The sequence below is a fragment of the Planococcus citri genome, chromosome 1, assembly GCF_950023065.1.
Source record: "Planococcus citri chromosome 1, ihPlaCitr1.1, whole genome shotgun sequence".
Lineage (NCBI taxonomy): Eukaryota > Metazoa > Arthropoda > Insecta > Hemiptera > Pseudococcidae > Planococcus > Planococcus citri.
In genome coordinates this window covers 87,771,400-87,794,185 of record NC_088677.1, presented here as the reverse complement: position 1 = coordinate 87,794,185, position 22,786 = coordinate 87,771,400, and the positions used below count along the sequence as shown (strand labels likewise).

General features: G+C 34.1%; 1 protein-coding gene across 4 annotated transcripts in view; it reads left to right on the top strand.

The window, feature by feature from the left end:
- Positions 1-22,786, top strand: part of rsh (radish) — a 780,520-nt gene that overhangs the window by 740,345 nt on the left and 17,389 nt on the right. For all 4 annotated transcript variants that reach the window (XM_065356244.1, XM_065356235.1, XM_065356228.1 and 1 more), the window contains 4 exons: positions 7,980-8,160; positions 11,323-11,467; positions 17,756-17,895; positions 18,042-18,203. In XM_065356244.1, coding sequence (XP_065212316.1) covers positions 7,980-8,160; positions 11,323-11,467; positions 17,756-17,895; positions 18,042-18,203 — 628 coding nt within the window. The remainder of the gene's footprint in view (positions 1-7,979; positions 8,161-11,322; positions 11,468-17,755; positions 17,896-18,041; positions 18,204-22,786) is intronic.

The window sequence follows — 22,786 nt, the reverse complement described above, 5'->3', positions numbered from 1 at the left end:
AGGAACTCCTCGAATTCTCAAATGTTGAAAAAAAAGGAACAAAATGTTAGAGTTATTTTGCCTTGAGATTTGGGGATTTTGTCAGAATTTTCTGATCATAACGTTTTGAGCATTTTTTTCGGAAGTTGAGATATTTTTGCTCAAACTTCAATCTCAGAATTTTTCAATTCCAAGATCTTTGTCTCAATATTTCTCTGTTTCGATTTGAAAACATTTTGATCTCAAGATTCATCATCTCTTGGTACATTTTAACTCAAAATTGCCTCGATCTAGAGATTTTTTGATACTAAAAATTTTAGAATCTCGAGATTTTTCTGTTTTGAAATTTTTTCATCTCAAAATTTGTCTCTTGATACTTTTTGTCCCTAAATTCTCTCAATTGTGAGGTATTTATTTTTTTTCTTGTATTCGGTCGACATGCCTAAATTAACATGAAAAAACTCAATCTAAATCTTAATCTATGTCTAAATCTAAATACCCTTCTCATGTGACTCCGCTCCGCAATCTGTTAAGTGTTTTCCACAGTCCATATTTCAAATGTTCTCCGCTTGGTAGGGCTTCCTGACTAGTTCTTCCCTCAACACCTGCATTCCATATGTGACATTTAAGTATCTGTGCTAGGGGTATCTTTTAGTTCTTCAACTGTTTTCATGAAACTGTGTCTAGATCTGAGGCGGGTTTCTGCCAGTTCTTCATATCGATACATAGGATGCAGCGGATTTTTTAGCATCTTTGTCTTCTCCACCATGGATGCAACTTCACGTCTGACTGCTGGTGGGGCAGTTCCACTCAACTCATATATGTAGGTTATTCAATGGTGTTGGGCTTAAGCACCCTGTCACCAATCTACATGCTTCCTTTAAGGGTATATCAAATTTACTTGCATGTCCTGAACGACTCCAAACAGGGCAGGCATACTCCCCCACTGAATAGCACAGTGCCAGTGCAGATGCTCTCATAACTCGGGGCTTAGCTCCCCAACTGCTGCCTGTTAGTTTGCGAATTATATTTGTTCTGGCTGCAACTTTCATTTTAGTTGCCTCATAGTGCCTTTCGTTGGTCAAGGACCTATCTTGGGTTACACCCAGGTATTTAGGGGTTATCTGCATGTTTCAGATCTGTTCCACTCCATCAAATATTCAATTGTCGCTTTGCTTCACGATTTCTGAGATGAAAAGAGAATGGGTCTGTCTTGGTTGGAATTTGGTTTGAGGTGGGTATCTTTATAGTACGTGTCCAGTTCTTCTTTAGCCTGGTTTCGTGTCCTGCGCCTCTGCAAACGTATCAGTTTGGGCAGTTAGTTCAAGATCATCTGCATACAGAAAGTGGTTAGTATCTAGTCCAATTGGTTGGTCATTGGTGTAATAATGTTGAAGAGAATTGGTGACAAAACACTGCCCTGGGGCAATCCGTTCTTTTGCCGCCTCCAGGTCCTGTTTTTACCATTGAGTGTCACATAAAATCTTTGGTCTTTCATCAACATAGTGACAATCTGTGTAAATTTAAAATCCTTTGTAAGTTGGTGCACCTTATACTGGAGTAGTTAGTGGCACACTGTGTCAAAAGCTGCTGTGAGGTCAACAAACACCACTCCAGTGACTTTCTTCTTTTCAAAGCCATCTTCAATGTGCTGTGTTGAGCGTAATATCTGGCCAGTGCATGATTTTCCTGGTCTAAATGTAGCCTGCTGTTTGATCAGCCCCTCATCTATACAGTCATCCATGCGCTTTAAAATTACGCTTTTAAAAATCTTGTATAGGTGAAACAACAGGGCGATAGGCCTGTAATTCTTTTGGTCATTTGCTTCCTTGCCTGGTTTCTATAATACAATAACATATGCCTATTGCCATAGTCTTGGCATTTTTGAAGTTTCTATACAGGCATTACACACTTTTTGGATCCAATTTATTGCCTTTGGTCCGAAGTATTTGATCTGTTCAGTATACATGTTATCCACACCAGCAGCCTTCCTATTTTTGGACAATATGTTTGCAGACTCCACTTCTTTGTTAGTAATTGGTGTGGCAAAGTTATTCACTTCCATATCCATGCATCTTTCCACTTTTGTTTGGCTACTTTTGCAGTCAGTCTTGCCATTCTGGAGTAGTTGATGGGCTACTTGGTTAGCTGTAACCTGAGTGAAATTGCTCTGTTGGGTTTTGCCTCCATCAAGTCTCTTCAACAGTTGCCAGGTTCTTTGGCTATCTTTGCAGAAATCCAGGTTTTCTACTAATTCCTGCCATTTTTTCTGTCTAGATTCTGTTATATCACTTGCTAATTGATTTCCTAGTTCAATAGTTTCCTCACTGAAAAGTTTTTCATTAAATTTTTCCACATACTGCTTGTACTGTGTCACAATTCGTGAGGTGTAGCTCCATTCCGGATATATACTCCTTTCTTACTCCTCCTGGAATATCGCACCTCGGGAGTTATAAGGTCACATCTCAAAAAAGTGAAATTTTACAGGAGAGTGATTTTCTTTTTTTAAAAAACTTGATTCATTATTTTTATCAACTTATAATTAATTGTGAGGAATGAATAGCACCTCATTTTAGAGATCTGGTATCCTACCTTCATTTAGCATAAGAACACTTTGAAAAATAGAATCTTAAAGAGGAAATATTTCAATGTTTGGAAAACATTTTGAGTTATAACCTTTCATTAAAGTTGATGTGGAGGCGAAAGGAAGCGTCCAAAAAAAATTTTATGAGAACAAAGTTGTAGAGAATTAAATTTCCAATCAACATACTGTCGTTAGTTTTTTTCTAAAGTGCTTAGTTTTTGAGTTTTACTCAAAAAACTAAAATTTCATGATATGTGCAAATTCATTTTTCTGAAAAGTGATCAATTTAAAAAAATTTTCTATTTGGTACAATCCAATAAAAAATGCACTCCTTGTGACTATTTCTAACTGACAAACATTCAAAACAATCAAAACTATTTGTTAACGTCTTTTTGTATGTACAAAATTTGCTCAAAAAAGGTGGAGTTTTTTGAGATGTGCCCTTATAACTCCAAACAACTTGCAATGTTGTTGAGATTTTGAGTTAGGCCATTTGCGTTTTTTACAAGATGTAGATGATGTACCCAACTCACAGTGTAATTTTTGATTGAGGGGGTCATACAAACCCCAAAAATGCAAAAACATCAAAATCAATTTTTTTTGAGATGTGACCTTATTACTCCCGAGGTGCGATATGATCTTTTGAGGCTTTCTCAATGATTTCATTGAAGAGTTCATAATTTTCTGGTATTGGCAGTAGGTTGTTTATCTTTTCTTCAATTACCTGTTTAAAAGATTCCCAATTGGTCTTTTTGAAATTGAATCTTGGAGGTGGGTTTTCATATTTAATTGGGCTGATGACCACCTTAATTTAGCATATAATTGGCCTTTGTTGGGTTCGGGGAATTGGATCTGCTACTCGTTTGTGACATAGACTTGAGATTCACTCCTAAACAAAAATGTTATCCGGGTTAAATCCGTGTTTCCAGCTTCCACTATTGAAGGATGCTGGCAGTTTTGCATAGAAGACCAAGCTCAGTTGCTGCTCTTCAGCCCATTTCTCCACTAGGTCACCATCTGTATCATTTTCAGCATATCCCCAGCTTATACCATGGCTGTTGAAGTCTCCAACTATTATTCTTGTTTCTGTGGGTGAGACATTGCTGTTTTCTTTCCATGTAAATTCTACATTTCGTCGGCTAAGTGTGAAAGGGTGCCTCGTGCAACTCCTCCCGTGTAAAAAAAACCAGGTGTATACCACAGTAGTTTACTAGGTGTATACTATGTTGAATACTATGTTGTATACAAGTCATCAATTGAAACACGTAAACCACTGGTATACCATGCAAATTACTACTGGTTTGGAAATGCAAGTCTAGCCCTTTGTATTGTTTTAAAAGGCTTGAAATGCACATTGTGTGCACAGAATAGCAAGAGTTGATGTTAAAATGCTACCTAAAAAATTTTTCAAAATAAAAAAATTTGTGCCCTGGGTGGGGATCGAACCTACGACCTCCCGAACTGCACTAACTATTCCACTGCCCTAACCACTGTGCTACCATGTTCGGTGATGGATCTGCTGTTATAAGCGTTTATTTGTTTAGGAAATTTGGACTTAGCCAAATTTTGGTGAAGTGATGATTTTTTTTTTATTTTTTTAATTTTTTTTTTGTAAAAATATTTTATTGGGTGACATTTTACACATGATACCAAATTGTACACTTTGTTTGCGGACGCTTATATGAGGATAGGTGATGTGAGATGTACATTTTTTCAGTGAAAATCAGGTGAAGGGATGGGAATGACATAAAATATAGTGTATCCTACTTGAATTTTTGAAAAAATATGATCTGAAAACCTGAAAAACACCTGAAAACCTTGATAAAAAAATAATTTATGAATAATATTTCATTTTATACATAACCAGTACACAAGAAATATGTATTTTTCTGAATGGATAGCATTATTTAGTAATTTTAATGTTTTTTTTTTATAAAGGTAGGCCAAATGTTTTGTTTTTGGGGCTTTTTATAACTTTAAAAAATAAAATAAGTACCAAATTATATATATGAATTGAAATTTAAAATGTTATGTGCTTAAAAAACTTCAAAGTTGATGAAAATAATACCTCAAAAAAATTATGAATAACCTACAACGTTTGGACATAAATAACTTATCCTTTAGCAAAGTAAACAATGATTATTTTGTATTTGGTATAACCACAATAGGTAGGTAGTAAAATTTACTACCTTACATTTACTAGTGGTATTACTACATGGTTTTATTTTTTAGGTAGTAAAACATTGTCATAAGATGGTAAACCACTGGTAAATTTTACTATCCTTCATTTACCATTGATGTACCATGTTGTTAAATTTACTAGATGGTAAACCAGTGGTAAACTTTCGCATTTACATTTTCAGGAAATTATATACCAGTAGTAAATTTTACCTTGTGCATTTACTAGTGGTATACCACAAGTTGATGGTATATTGACAGTAAACCAGTGATATACCACCTACTTTGTGGTAAACTTGTGGTATATATCTGGTTTTTTCTACACTGGCTTACTTGATACCTGTGTAAAACTGCCTTTCCACACTGAGCGCCATCTATCAGTCCAAGTTCAAATCTAAAGGCATCTTCAGTGATGGGAAGGGTGCCTTGAGGTAACATAACTTTTGGTTTGAACATTTGGACTGATAGATAGTGCTCAGAGTGGAAAGACCGTTTTACACAGGTGTCAAGTAACAAATTTCACGAGGCACCTTTTCGCACTTAGCCGACAATTTGGTGGTTTGTAAACAGATGAGATTAAGCAGTTTCCCATGTTGACTGTTAGAATCTCGACATTATTTTCATCAGACAGTGAAGTACTTTTTACCTCCATGTTTAGTATAACTAGTATGTCACTTCCATATTTCTCATGGGGTCTATCAATAATAAGTTTCATTCCTTCAATTTTTGGCTTCCAGCTTTCTCTGCGCCTGTGTGTTTCTAGAATGGCAATCACATCTATGTTCAGGTTCTTAACCATTTCAGCTAGTATACTTCCTTCGGCCCTGACAAGCCCTCTATGTTAATGGACATGATCCTTAAGGGAGGTGTTCTTGTTGGAGGCCCTGAGAAGGGCCGTTTTAACCTGGGTGTAGGGTGCATGATTGACCGGTGATGGGTTGATTGGCCAGTAGTTGAACTACTGTTTCCAGGAGGCGCCAGCTTATTGAGAAAATTTATTCACAGTTCTTAAACAAAGCATTCGCGGAGGCTCATCCCTCGCCCCCCCCATTCCAATGTTTATTCTACTTAATCCTTGAATTTGGTCCTTATTCATTTTAAAAATCACCATTCAACAGGTTTGAGGAAATGCCCCTTTTTCCCACTGTTGTAAAAAAAAAGGCAATCTGGGCCTCCTAAATTTCAATAAATAATACCTAAGTAGTTATGTATTTACAGGTATTCTTGGAGGGGGGGGGGCAGGTTGAAGAATTCTGAAAGATAGATCGAAGTTTCGAAAAAAAAAATCATGAACGGGAGGAGGGCAGATTAATTAGAAGTATTTTTGTCCAGAAATGGAAAATTTTCTAAAAACTTCAATATTCTGACTTCATTTCCTATGTTTGTCCAATTAGAGCTGGATGGGTCCAATAAAAGAAGATCAACAATAACAACATTTGCTTGAAGAATGGTTTTTTCAAGAATAGGGGATCATGGGTAAAAATTTCTGACGCAGAAATTTGAGTTTCAAAAAAATTGGCCATTTTTAATTTACCAACTAATTACCTACACTTTTTTAAAAACTTTTTTCGGCCTGATGAACGAAACTTTAAAATAAAAATCACCTCAGCAGTTGTTGATTTACTATTTCACGTTCAACATGTTATCGCACCGTCGTCACATAGGTACTTACCTAGAGACCTATCCATTAGTAATCGTATAGGAAAATATGTACATATGTACTATCGTACGAAAGAAAAACCATACTTCGTCCACGTTGCGGCTCCTCATCGCCCTTCCACTGTCACTGTCACTGTCACTGCCATCGGCTTTGCGAGTAGGTAAATTGCTAAATGTATGAAAAGCTCGCCAACGACTCGACGTAAAATAATTTTCAAATTGAAATTTAATTTTAAAACGATTTCCCTTCGCGTTATGCCATCATCCTCTTGGTAGTTTATTTGCTATTCGATGACGTTCGTAGTATACCGGATAGCGGAGTTCTCGAGGGGGGGGGGGGAGGGCAGCGAGAAGCAGGAGAAAGCATTCCGGTATGCATGAAAAATTCAACGACTTTAAAGCGGATTTAAATATTTAAAAGATGAGATGTTCGTTTTGTTGGGGCAAAAAAAAAATAGAAAACAGAATATAAATATAGAGAAAGAGGATAGAAAATCAATTTTATTTTTACGTAAATTCTACGCTGCTGAGTCGAGGAGTGAAAAACAAATTGTTAGAATGGAATGATAGGTACCTAAACCTATACTAACGTGAATTATAGTACGGCATAATATGAATTATGATGATAGGAATAATTGCACCCCCTCTCCCCCTAAAATCCGCTGAGACAGTTTTTTTCTTGAAGGAGACATCCTGAGGAACATTTTAAAGCAAACTTGTCTAAAAGAAAAGTTGACTCAGAGCTGACAAAATGGCGGTCATTTTGATTGACAGGACAGGTTGGCTGATCTATCAATCAGAATGACCGCCATTTTTGTTAACAAAGCCAACTTTTTAAAAACAAGTTTGCTTTAAAATATTTTTCTTATAGGATGTCCCCTTTTCAGAAAAAAGTCATCTCAAGGGTTCAGTGGGGAGGGGGATGCAGTTATTTCTGTTATCACATGAAGGATTATGATCTCATTAGGCTCAAGGCTGATTGAAGGAGTGTAACGAACTCGCTTTTTATCTGTCATTAGGAAAGTACCTCGAGTTAGGTATTCGGTTCGTGAAGGCAAAGGCGTTGAAAAAATGATAAAACTCGAAGGCATCGAAGGCATATAACGTGTCTGGCGTAACCATTTCTTAAGTGAAAAAAATCAAGGGGGAAAGTACGAGTATATACTGTCGGAGAAAATAACCTTAGGTTATACAGATAGTTACCCATATCCACTATACCCTTTCTAAAGTAGGTACCTATATAGTATACGATGCTCCGCAAGTCGTAAATATTTTTAATGATTTTTCGTGCGCGTCTCGTCGTCGTTTTATAGTGTATATTTTTGCAGTAGGGTCCTGGGCGATTAATAATACGACGTATACTTACTCTTTTTACTGTGCAAAGGCGCAGCACACAGTCACACACACACACGCTCGAGTACTGTGATTCGGGGACTCGAAGCCGTGTGTGAGGGATGCGGCGCTGTGGTAGTATATGTATGTAGAAAGTGGGTTAAAATGGTAGTATAATGGCACGGTTGCACGGTGCGTATAAGAAGATAATTTTAATGGTGGTTTGCACGACGTTTTATGACCGCAGGATATTGGTTCGCGCTATTAGTTACACGGTTCATGGTCTGATACCGGCGTCTTGCGTATTCGCTGATAGATACAATCGAGAGGAGGTCGTCAGATCGTTGGGCAAAGAGGTGAACCTGAATCCGCCCTTGGTGCTGGGACAGCTGCCCGATACACCGGAGGAGTTACTCAAATTAGACCAAGTAAGCGGAATGAACTCGAGTACTAGTCGTATAAGTACCAGAGTCAGCTATTTTTTGTAACGATAGTAGGGTCATTTCAATTTAAAAACTTATAATTTGAATGTAATCACGATGTTCGCGAGTAGAAATTATCAATTTTAGTTCTTTTCATGAAGAATAACATTCATTAAAAATTGAGTGAATGAATTGATTCGTTCGCGAACGAGTCACTTATAAGATTCAATTTATATGAGAATGATTCACCAAGAATTATTCTATTCGTTCGTGAATGATTCGCCAAAAATTGAGATAATTAATCGATTCGTTCGTGAACGAGTCACTCATACAAAGTAATCAATTCGTTCGTGAATGATTCGCCAAAAATATTTCGATTAGTTCGTGAATGATTCACCAAGAATTGAGTTAGTGAATGGATTCGTTCATGAACGAGTCACTCATTTAAAGTAATCAATTCGTTCGTGAATGATTCGCCAAAAATTGAGTAAATGAATCGATTCATTCGCGAACGAGTTCGTTATACGAATTGATTCGTTCGCGAATGAATCACTTATACGGATCATTTCGTTCGCGAATGATTCACCGGACATATTTCAAATATTTCGTGAATGATTCGCCAAAAATTGAGTAAATGAATCGATTCGTTCGCGAACGAGTCAGTTATACGAATCATTTCGTACGCGAATGGTTCACCAAAAATTATACAATTCCCTCCGAATGAGTCACTAAAAAATTAAATTTGTTCGCGAATGATTCACCAAAAATTGAGTAAATGAATCGATTCGTTCGCGAACGAGATAGTTATACGAATCATTTCGTTCGCGAATAGTTCACCAAAAATTATTCAATTCGTTCGCCCATGAATCACCAAAAATTGAGTAAATATAAATAAATCGATTTGTTCGCGAACGAGTCAGTTATACGAATTCATTCGTTCGCGAACGATTCACTTATCCGAATCATTTTGTTCGCAAATGATTCACCAAAAATTGAGTAAATGAAATGATTCGTTCGCGAATGAGTTAGTTATATGAATTCATTCCTTCGCGAACGAATCACTTATACGAATCATGAATAATTCACCAAATTAATATATTTCAATTAGTTCGTGAATGATTCATCAAAATTTGAGTAAATGAATCGATTCGTTCGTGAACGAGTGACTCATACAAAGTAATCAATTCGTTCCTGAATGATTCACCAAATATTGAGTAAACGAATCGATTCGTTCGCGAACGAGTCAGTTAAACAAATCATTTCGTTCGCGAATAATTCACCAATAATTATTCAATTTGTTCGCGAATGATTCACCAAAAATATTTCAATTCGTTCGTGAATAATTCACCAAAAATTGAGTAAATTAATCGATTCGTTCGCGAACGATTCACTTATACGAATCATTTCGTTTCCGAATAATTCACCGAAAATGTTTCAATTATGTAGTTCGTGAATGATTCACCAAAAATTGAGTAAATGAATCGATTCGTTCGTGAACGAGTCACTTATACGAATCAATTTGTTCGTGAATGATTCATCAACAATTATTCTATTCGTTCGTGAATAAGTTACTAAAAAATTAAATTTGTTCGCGAATGATTCACCAAAAATATTTCAATTCGTTTGTGAATAATTCACCAAAAATTGAGTAAATAAATCGATTCGTTCGCGAACGAGTCAGTTATTAGAATTGATTCGTTCGCGAACGATTCACTTATACGAATCATTTCGTTTCCGAATAATTCACCGAAAATATTTCAATTAGTTCGTGAATGATTCTCCAAAAATTGAGTAAATGAATCGATTCGTTCGTGAATGATTAATCAAAAATTGAGTGAATAAATCGATTCGTTCTCAAACGATTCACTTATACGAATCGATTCGGTCGCGAACGATTCACTTATACGAATCATTTCGTTCGCGAATGATTCACCAAAAATATTTCAATTAGTTCATGAATGATTCTCCAAAAATTGAGTAAATTAATCGATTCGTTCGTGGACGAGTCACTTATACGAATCAATTTGTTCGCAAATGATTCACCAAAAATATTTCAATTTGTTTGTGAATGATTCACCAAAAATTGAGTAAACGAATCGATTCGTTCGCGAACGAGTCAGTTATACGAATCCTTACGTTTGCGAATAATTCATCAAAAATATTTCAATTCTTTCGTGAATGATTCACAAAAAATTGAGTAAATGAATCGATTCGTTCGTGAACGAGTCACTTATACGAATCAATTGTTCGCGAATGATTCGCCAAAAATTATTCTAATCGTTCGCGAATGAGTTACCAAAAAATTAAATTTGTTCGCGAATGATTCACCAAAAATATTTCAATTCGTTCGTGAATGATTCACCGAAAATTGAGTTAATGAATCGATTCGTTCGTGAACGAGTCACTCATACAAAGTAATCAATTCGTTCGTGAATGATTCACAAAAAATTGAGTAAATAAATCGATTTGTTCTCGAACGATTCACTTATACGAATCGATTCGTTCGCGAACGATTCACTTATACGAATCGATTCGTTCGCGAACGATTCACTTATACGAATCGATTCGTTCGCGAACGATTCACTTATACGAATCGATTCGTTCGCGAACGATTCACTTATACGAATCATTTCGTTTGCGAATAATTCACCGAAAATGTTTCAATTAGTGTGTGAATGATTCTCCAAAAATTGAGTAAATGAATCGATTCGTTCGTGAATGATTAATCAAAAATTATTCAATTCGTTCGCGAATGATTCACCAAAAATATTTCAGTTCGTTCGTTATTAATTCACCAAAAATTGAGTAAATAAATCGATTCGTTCGCGAACCAGTCTCTCATACAAAATAATCAATTCGTTAGTGAATGATTCATCAAAAACGTGCGAAAATTCGTCGATTTTGCGTGGAATGACCCAGTACTCTTTTTCTGTACTCGAAGATATTTGTGATGATGAATCACCGCTCACGCAAATGAGACGAACTCAGATTGAGCTCTATTAAGAACCAAAACCGTCTTCATTTAGAAGAATTTTGTTTGAATAAATTTCAGTAACTGACTCTGGATTCCGAGAAATTTTCTCTAATTTCAAATTTCTCAATCCGATCGAAAGCTATTCGTATTACTTATTGTCAATCAAACTAATACTCTACCTAATTCTATTCCAGGTATTTATCAAGTCTGAATTGAAAGTTGGCGTCATCTACGTTAAAGAAGGACAATACAACGAAGAAGAAATACTAGATAATAACGAAAATAGTTATTTATTCAACGAATTTTTGAGCATACTGGGAGATACCGTTAGTTTAAAAGGTTCGTATCCTACATAGATATTACATGTTACGGCACACCGTGTACTTTTAGTTACCGTTGTTTGGTAGCCTATAGATATTGTGTGGGGGGGGGGGCGATGAGAAAGAAAGAAAAAACTCCACAGCAGTAATCGGAATTTGACAGCTTATATCAGAAAATAGTACAGCTTTGGTAAGCTGCGTCCGCGTCCTACACATGCTACTCATATACGTACTACGAGTACTTGATTATTTATTTAACGAATTCTCAAGCGTGTTGGTAAATACAAGTCGAACCTTCGATACGCGTACAATAATAACAAAATTTTAGTCGATGTGAATTTTCACCTTTAGATTGCTTTTAAAAAAGTTGCCTCGTATGAGAAACGATAGCGAGTTGGGTTTTTCCCCCCTCTTATTCGAGGAAGTATAGAGTTTGGAAAAGCGATAATCGTAGGAACGAGGGTGGGTTTTTTCCCGCAGAGGTATGAAAAAAATGCCTATCGTAATCTTTTTTCGTATTACTGAACTTGATAAGCTGTGTTAAAGGGAAAAAGTTGAGGAACTATTACGTTAGGTTTTTTTCTTTTGGTCTTTTTCTTTCTAACAGTACTGTATTGGCTGGTTGACATGACACCCTAAGCTGGTACAAAATACGATCTTTTTTTTTTGACAACGAGGTAATCGTTTGAGGTGCTTGGTTTTAAATTGAACTGGAATTTGAGTTTTGAAGAAGAATAGTTAAACAGAACTTTTGTGGTGAACATTTCAGCTGTGTTTAGATTGATTTTTAAATTTTTTGATAAATTTTTGGAAGATTAAAAAGTCTTAATTTTTGGCATTTTTTTGTTTAAAATATTTGCTCAGACCACATCTGATAGGTTTTCAACATCCGGTAGTGGTTTTCTCATGCCATTAGTACATAGGTATTATACATTCCAATTTTGAGTTGATTGAAAAAACGATGCCACTAAGCCATGCCAGCCGGGTATTTATTACGTTTGGGGACTAGGTATTGAAATATTGATATTGAAATATCAAAATATCAATATTGAAATGTTAAAAAAACTGATATGGAAATATTGCAATGTTGAAATGTCAAAATAATGATATTGAAATGATGAAATATCGATATTGAAATATCAAAGTATTGTAGAAATATTGATTGATATTGAAATGTTGATACCCTACATATATCAATATTCAAATGTCATATATCAAAATATCATTGAAATATCGATATGTCATGATACCATAAAATATTGTTGAAATATTGATATTGATATGTCAAAATATTGATGTTGAAATGTCAAAATATCAATCTTGAAATGTTGTGATGTTGAAATATCAAGGTATCATAGAAATATTGATCGATATTGAAATGTCATAACATCAAAATATCGTCGAAATAACAATATTGAAGTATCAAAATATCAATATTGAAATGTCATAATACCAAAATATCATTGAAATATCAATATTGCAATTTAAAAATATCAATGTTGAAATATTGATGTTAAAATGTCAAAATATCACTATTGAAATGTTGAAATATCGATTTTTTTTTTTAAATATATTGTTGAAATGTTGTGATATTGAAATATCGAGGTATGGTAGAAATATTGATCAATATTCAAATGTTGATATATCAATTTTTAAATGTCAAAATATCAATATTGAAATGTCATGATATCAAAATATCATTGAAATATTATCAATATTGTAATGTCAAAATATCAATGTTGAAATGTTGAAAATGGATGTTGAAATATCAAAATGTTGTAATAAGGTGCACCGGGGCAAGTCAGAATGATTTTTCACAATTTCAACTTTGACCACCTATTACTCCCCTTCTAATGAACCAATATGGATCAAATTTATTATGTAGGTTGCCATAAGGGTTCTTAACCTATGATGAAAATTTGAGCGTGATTGACACAGTAGCTTTCGCTCAGTGGAATAAAATATAAACTGTTCTGACTTTCTCCCAATTGTGGGAAGTCAGAACCGGCTAAACTTTGCAGAGGCATAGATCAGAAATGGAGCGTCCTAGAAAAATGGCATGGAAACAAAATTGTAGAGAATTTAATTCTCATTGAGATCACTGTCATCAGATTTTCACTAGGACACACGGTTCGTCCGCTATATGCGAAAAACTAAGAAATAGAAAGTCTGTGTTTTAGAACAAATTCAAAACAAGTTCAAAACAACAACAAAATACAATTGAACCAAAGACATCTAAAATGAAACTGAATCTCAAAAATTTTTATGCCGTGATGAAGTAGGGGTAGTACCCTCAAGTCATCTTTAGTGGCACTTCGCCAGATATAAACCTCTAGGCGCTAGAGCAAGTTTTCTAACTTACCCCAAATTCCAACTTCCCCCAGTACACCTTACTGATATTGGAATATCAAAATATCGTCAAAATATCAATATCAAATTGTCATGATATCAAAATATCATTAAAATATTGATATTGTAATGTCAAAATATCAATGTTGAAACATTGAAAATGGATGATGAAATATCAACATGTTGTAATACTGATATTGAAATATCAAAATATCAATATTGAAACGTCAAAAATTGTCAAAATATCGATATTGATACATCAGAATATTGATATTGACATATCAACATATTGATATTGCATTACCAAAATGTTGATATTGAAATATCAGCATATCAATATTGAAATATAGAAATATCAATTTTTAAATGTCATATCATCAAAATATCAATATTGAAATGTCATGATACCAAAATATTGTTGTAATATCAATATTGTAATGTTGAAATCATCATCATCGAGTCGTATAACCGCTTGTGGTGGTATCGCGTACAAATCAACGCGTACCCTTATGCCAAATTGGGTATTTTGGGCTAACATCCTTTATGTTGGTGTTGCCTCTATCGCGTTGATGACGTATCTCATGGAAATTTATTTTCGAGCTTCCACTAGTAGTTTCCCGTTGCTTACTAGTGACATCTACACAAGCACCTTGGAGCTAGCCGGGTAGTTTAGAGACCCTGAGCTCCTCAGTGTTGACCTCTATAGACGCTCGAACCAGTTTCAGCTTTTTGATTCTGCTAACAGATGGCGTGCATTATCTGTTAGCTCAGCTAATAACTGGTAGTCCCCCAGTACTTGGCGTGTAATGTTGATAATTGCACGAAAGATTTTTTAATTACACGCACAAGCTTGCCTCTGTAGCTGGGTTATTGATGTTTAAATGTGGAAAACCGATGTTGAAATATCGAAATGTCAGAATACTGACATTGAAGTGTCAAAATATCATCAAAATATCAATATTAAAATATCAAAATATCAATATTGAAATGTTGAAATATCGATATTGAAATGTCAAAATATTGATGTAAGTATAAATGTCAAAATAATTATTGATATTGAAATGTTGAAATATCAATATTGCAATGTCATAATATCAAAATATCGTTGAAATATCAATATTGACATTTAAATATTGATATTTCAACATTTCAATGTTGATATTTTGATATTTCAATATGTATCTATTTTTTTTGACAATCTTTTGATGTTTCAATATTGATATTTTGATGATATTTTGATAATTCAATGTCAGTATTCCGACATTTTGATATTTCAACATCAATATTTTGACATTACAATATTAATATTACAACGATATGTTGGTATCATGACATTTCAATATTGATATTTTGACCATATTTTGATATTATGACATTTCAAAATTGATATTTCAGTATCAATATTTTGATATTTCAATATCAACATGTTGATATTTCAATATCAATATGTTGATACTTATTTCAATATCAATATTCTGATGTATCAATATGATATTTTAATAATATTTTGACATTTCAATGGTGATAATTTGACAATATTTTGATATTTCAATATCAGTATTACAACATTTTGATATTTCAACATCCATTTTCATTATTTCAACATTGATATTTTGACATTACAATATTGATATTTCAATGATATTTTGATATGACATTTCGAAATTGATAATTTACAATATTTTGATATTCCAATATCAGTATTACAACATTCTGATATTTCAACATCCATTTTCAACATTTCAACATTGATATTTTGACATTTCAAAATTGATACATATATCAACATTGCAGTGATACTTCTCTTCATTCTATTCTCCCACTCACCGATATTAAACCAATAATTACTCAACATATTTTCAAAACCTTGAACCTTAAAAAAAGAAATGATGATGAAAAAATCTATACTGTTGGACTCTCTCGTAGAGACTCAAAAATATTAATTAGACTTAAAATTAATCATTGTAAATTCTCTCATGAATACTTATTATCTAAATTACCACAACCTATTTGTAATATATGTAACATACCTATGTCAGCCCATCATGTCATATTTGATTGTCCAAAATTTAATAACTCTAGATTATTACATAAAATTTCTCGTAATCAAAATCCTTTTTTAGAAAATAATTATTGTGAACTACTTAAATTTATTCGAGATATCAAGTACAATGATTTAATTTAAGATATATATTTACTGATATCAAGTCACTTATGTATCTAATACCTTGTGACTGTTTAAACAATATATTAAATAAAAAAATAAAAATATTTCTACTATACCTTGATATTTCAATATCGCAACATTTCAAGATCAATATTTCAACATTTTGAAATGTCATAATACCAAAACGTTGTTGAAATATTGATATTGTGATGTCAAAATATTGGTGTTGAAATGTTGAAAACCAATGTTGGAATATGAATTATTGTCAAAATATCCACATTGAAATGTCAAAATATTGATATTAAAATATGAAAATATCAATATTGAAATGTTAAAATATTGATATTGAAATGTTGAAATGTTGATATTGAAATGTTGAAAATCAAAATATCAGTATTGATATGTCAAAAAATTTATATTGTCATATCAATATTGAAATGTCAAAATATTGATGTTGAAATGTCAAAATATTGATATTGATATGTCAAAACATTGATGTTGAAATGTTGAAATATCAATATTGAAATGTCGAAATAATTATCGATATGGAAATGTTGAAATATCCATCTTGAAATGTTGTGATATTGAAATATCAAGGTATCATAGAAATATTGTTTGATATTGAAATGTTGAAATATCAATATTTAAGTGTCACAATATCAAAATATCAATATTGAAATGTCATGGTACTGAAATATCGTTGAAATATCAACATTGTAATGTCAAAATATTGATGTCGAAATGTAAAAATATTGAAGTGTCATAATATCACAATATCACTGAAATATCAATATTGAAATGTCATAATATCGAAATATCACCGAAATATCACCGAAATATCAATATTGAAATGTCAAAATACCGATGTTGAAATGTCAAAATATTAATATTGAAATGTTAAAATATTGATGTTGAAATGTTGAAATATCAATATTGAAATGTTAAAATATTGATATTGAAATGTCGAAATATCATCGATATGTCAATATTGAAATGTTGAATGAAATGTTGAAATTTCAATATTGAAGTGTCAAAATACCGATATTGTAATATCAAAAGATCGATGTTGAAATATCGAAATAATGGTACTGAAATATCAATATCAAAATATCGTTATGGAAACAACATCATATCGTCAAAAATTGAAAAAAGAAAAGTATAGGTAAAAACAACCGAAAATATGGGTCAAAATTTAAAATTCAAGGTGAATTTTTTCAAATAAAATTTTCATCTTTTGTTTTTATTCAATGAAAAAAAATTTCTGACACATTACAAAATATTTTTTCGTAGTTGTTGTTTCGAAATAAAATGCAAATGATGGGTACAATAATGAAAAAAGTAGGTACCTATCTTTTTATTCAATTTTGAAGATATCTATATAATATTGGTCGATATACTGATATCTCTTGAAAAAATATCATGGTATATCGATTTAAAATTTTTTTAAATATGACAATTCAAGAGGAGTTTTGGAAGGTAGAGCAATGCTATTGTGAAAATAGAATGATGAAAGTTGTGAGTTAAGCAAGATCCTGGGTTGGCTTGCCCAGCTTGCACTTCCAACTCCAATAGTGGGAGAAATTGTTAACTTCCCAGATTGCCTTCAAAATCACGCCAGTCATATCTTGACTGTAGTGGAAAACAGTTGCCCGCTGAGACCAGCATAAAGACATTTATGTAGAAATGAACTGCTTGAGCAGGTGTTTTTCTTGCGTCTAATTAACGTTGAAGTTGTCTATTTTCAATTAAGATTGCTTATGTATTAATGATTTGAAATTTTGATTTTTGCAGGTTTTGAAAAATACAGAGGAGGTCTAGACACGGTGCACGATTTAACGGGAGAATATTCGGTGTACACGAATTGGAGAAATATTGAAATCATGTTCCACGTTTCGACGTATTTACCGTATGAAAAACACGATCCACAGAAGGTAAGCATAAGTAATGATAACGATCGCAGATTTGAATTAAATTTTTCTGTATTTAACTTAACCAAACCCTCAGTTGATTGGTGTGCGAGTGTGTTTTTTTTTCTCGTGTATCTTTTGTGATAATTACACGTGCTTTTGTTTTACAGCTTCAACGAAAAAGACATATAGGAAACGATATAGTATGCGTTGTATTCCTGGAAGCGGATAATACCTCGTTTTCGCCATCTTGTATCAAATCGCATTTTTTACACACGTTCATCGTGGTACGAACTAGTCCCAGGGTGCGGAGGAAAACGCCCAGATACGAGGTACGTAAAATTCATTCGCTGTAGTGTATGTACATACTCATGTACGAGTAGTATCTACATGAAACACGCTGTACGACCGTGTGGTGCGATCCCGCATGTGTTCAGACGAAGCAAAAAGTGCGGGCACACACGGGCCGGAAAAGAGAAGAATTTTTCATTTTAATGGAGCTATACTACGTGTTAGTCAGTCGGATCGCAGGAGTGAGAGTCGTGCATACCCTTTGAAGATAATTTCGCCCCCAGCTCGCATACTAAGTATTGTGAAACTGTGTTTTGCGAGTGATAATTTGTTCCGAACGGAACGCTGCTGAGACAGTAGGTCTAGAGGTATCTAATTAAAAACGTTGAGAAAAAAAGGGATTGTTACGTTTTGCTGAACTACACATAGATCCATTATGAAGGAGGTAGAGCTATCTGCGAAAGCCAAATGTGGAAAATGATTGAATGTAGAGATGAGAGGATTTACTCAAAACTGACAGAAGTGTATTAAATTAGGAAATAATAAACAGGGAACTGAATTAATCGTTACCCATTATTTTCTGAACTTTAAAAAAAAATCTATTGCTCAAAATACCAATTTTAACTCGTTCGAAAACCTTGAGAAATTAGGGTATTGAAGTAAAAAATCTCAATATGAAGAAATTCGTGAGACAAAAGTCTTAAAATTTCGAGATCGAGAAACTCTTGGGACATGAAAAACTTGAAGAAAGCTTAAGATTAGAAGACATGAAAAAAATCTTGAGAGTAAAATCGAACGTCAAAATCCTGAGATTGAAAAAATGTTGGAAAATCTCAAAAAGAATTTTGAGGCAATAAATCTTAAAATCTGGAAACGTTACTCCTGGTTGAAAAATTTTAAAATCAAAAAATTTCGAGTCACGGAACATCATAATTAATTATTCAAAGATATCTTGAAATTGAGACACTCAAGAGATGAAAAAATCCAGAGAATCTCAAGTTTGAAAAACTCTTTTGACCAAAAAAAAAACTCGACACATGAAAATTGAAAAAAAAATAAATGAAAACCACCATCATCATCAATGAACTTTGACCCAGTGAGCTGTTCGGCCCGTCTGGGAAAATGTAGAAGAATTGCTCGCCGATGTATCATCAAGTCTTTTCTTCGGTCTTCCTATACTCTTCCTGCCAGTTGGAGTTTAATACTCTTTGACTTTTCGAGGGGACCATTCATCAGACATTCTGTCAACGTGTTTTCGACATTTCTTTCTGTAATCTTTCACTCGTCTAATGATTGGCTTTGCTCCTAGCTCCTTCAGGATGTCTTCGTTCCTTTTCCTATCTCGTCTGGTATATCCTGCTGTGGCTAGCATGAATCTCATTTCTGCTGCAGTTACTCTGATTTTTATATCCTTTCTCATTGTCCATGTTTCACTTCCATACAGCAGCATTGGTCTCGCCAGCGTATTGTAGATTCTTATTCGAGTTTCAGCTCTGACTTTTCTTGGAGGTATGGCTCCGTTTATAGCTCCGCTTACTCTCAGCAAGCCCGTATCCAGGATTTCCTACTGGGGGGTGATGAATGACTCATAAGTAGGGGACAAAAATCACAAAATTCCCAACGGGCTCATATGTATAAAAATTTCAATAGTAGGCACATTTCAGACATTTTCATGCTGAATTTCAGCTTGAAAAACGTGTTGATCAGAGTGAGGTTTTTGAAATTTATCTAGTAAATTGTTGATACCTATTTATAACGAAATTCAGATAAGCACGAGCGAAGCGAGGGCAAAATTTTGGAAATTTGTCAATCCAAAGAGTAAAAAATACTACATTCCTGATTGTAAAATTGATTTTTCTTCTGGATTTAACGTGACACTCCTCACATCCTCATACTTGAATTAATAGTTTGTTCAACTAGGGAGCGATAATGATTTTTGACGATTTTCGAGGTTTATTGCCCAAGCGTCGAGAGGAAAATAATTCAAAATTGTCGAAAATAATTTTTACTCCTGAGTTGGATAATATATTTTTCGTTATGAGGGAGGAAAATCCCAGTGCCTATTCAATTCCAATAATGATCAGTAAGCTGGAGCAAAAGGAGCACTTCGTCTCCCTTATAATAACGAAATAGTATACTATTTTAATTTCATATGAGAGGAAAATAAATGCTAAAATTTAAAAAAATGGCTGATTTGTTAAAGACGTATTTTCCAAACACAAAACTGTCTAGGAAACTACTCATTTTCCGATCATATGAAATTAAAATAATATGCTTCCAGAAATTTCAATTTCAAAAAAGGAAAGCAAACAAAAGCATTGGAAATTCATAATTCAAGAAACAAAAATAATTAGTACATAGATTATGCATATGCAACTACCTAGGACGTGATTTTCAATGAATTTTGAAGTTTGTAGCAAATTATCTCCCTATAAACGTAGAATAACATGATTTTTTTCCTGTGATTCAATGCATGAAATCGTGGAAATTATATTAACCTAAGAATTTTTTGATCCTGGGGGGTGATTGTACCCCAAATCACCCCCCCTGAATACGCCCTTGACTCTCAGGAATTTACTGATCTTGTGCGTCAACTTCTCCTTCATATGACAGCTCACATCCGAGATATTTAAAGCTTTTAACTTGTTCCACTGGCAGTCCATTTACAACGATTTTACTGTGTATTGGCATTTTCTCCTCAAAGGCCATCACCTTTGTTTTTGACGACGAGATTCTCATTCTGTACTTATCAGCTACTTTCTGAAGGTTGTACATTGCTCTCTGCAAGTCATCTTCGTTGTCAGCAAAGACCACCTGATCATCAGGAAACAGCAGGGTATTGACATGAGTGTCGTTGATGTCTAGTCCTTTGGACTTGGTTTTCAGCCATTCTTTAATCATGTCATCAAAGTAGATGTTGAACAGACTACATGACATTGGGCATCCCTGTCTTACTCCTCTTCCTATCTTCTTTGCTTCCAACATGTTTCCAGATCTTACTCTTATTACATTCTCTGTGTATATTTCTTCAATTAGGCGTACTATTAATTGTTCGTTCACTTCGATTTTCCACAAGATTTCAAACAACTTCTTCCTTCACACTAGATCATACGCCTTCTCCAGATCGACAAAGCACATGTGGGTCTCTAGGTTATATTCTCATCTCTTCTCCATCAGCAGCTTTGTTGCGTATACTCCATCTATGCATGATCTTCCCTTTCAAAATCCATTTTGGCATTCCAATATTATTGGCTCCATATGGCTCTTGATTCTTCTTGCTAGCATCTTTGCAAGTATTTTGTTAGCAGGATTTAGTAGGCTAATTCCTTGGTAGTTTCCTGGGTCATTTTGGTCTCCTTTTTAGAAGATGGGTATTACAATTGCAGTGGGGAAGTCTTCTGGTATGGTGGCACCTGATAGTATTTTATTGTAGAAAGCTAGCAGTCTCTTCTTGATGGTTATTGTGGCGTTCTTGAATAAGTCTGTTGGTAATTTATCACTGCCAGGGGCTTGTCCATTTCTGGAGCTTTTCAAGGCTCCATCTAGCTCTTCCCCCTCATGGTTTGCCGCTTCAATTTGATTGTCTGGATCACTCCATAGGTTCGCATAGTATTCGACCATTTTTTCACAGTCTGGTGGGGCAATGTTGGCTCTGTGTACCTCATCTTCCGATATTCTTTTGATTATTTTGTACACTTTTGGTTTCAGTTTATATCTATCGCTCTCCATGGTTGCCACAAACCTTTTGTGTTGTTCCTGTTGTGTTTCTCTTATCATCGTTTTTTTCTTGCAGCACTGTTCTTTGTAGCTCCCTTTGTCTTGTTCATTCTTTGAACTCATCCACTTCCAGAAAAGGTCTTGTTTTCTCTTCAGTTCTCTTGATAGTTTGTTGTTCCAGATTTTCAGCTTTTTGTAGTTTTGTCTACTTGATCTTTTTCCTAGTGCCTCTTCTGCTGCTCTCTGTACAATAGTTTTCAGGCATACCCACTCCTTTTCTACATCATCTTCTATTGGTAAGTCTTTTTTGATGATTTCCATTCTTCTTTTGTACAGCCAGCTTGTTACTGAATCGTTTAATGAGTTGATGTTGAGCTGCATCTGTGTACATTCAGTTGTATTTCCTATGTTGTTCACTGTAATGGCTGCTTCGACAAGATGGTGATCTGATCCGATGTCATAGCCTCAAAATACCCGCACATCTAACATTGTCTTCTTGGCATGGATGTTTGCCACCACATAATCAATTATTGACTCTTGGTCTCTAGCTGCCCATATGGTTTTATGGCATTTCTCATGTTTGTAGAACCCATTCATAATTGTGAAGTTGTTGTAGCTTGAGATGTCAGTCAGCCTTTTCCCATTCTTGTTTACTGTGATTTCTCCGTGTCTTCCTACCACTTTGTTGTCAAATTCTCTTTGGAAACTTTGAAAAATGAAAGAGTTTTGAAATTTTGAGATCAAATAATTTTAGGATCAAAGAAATCTTGGAACTTGTGAAAAACTTGAGCTCGAAAAATCTTAAAATCTTAATAATAATCTCATGATTGAAAAATTTGAAGATCGTACAAATCTTTAGGCATGGTATTCCATAATTTCTGGATGGCTAGATCTCAGGATGAAAAAG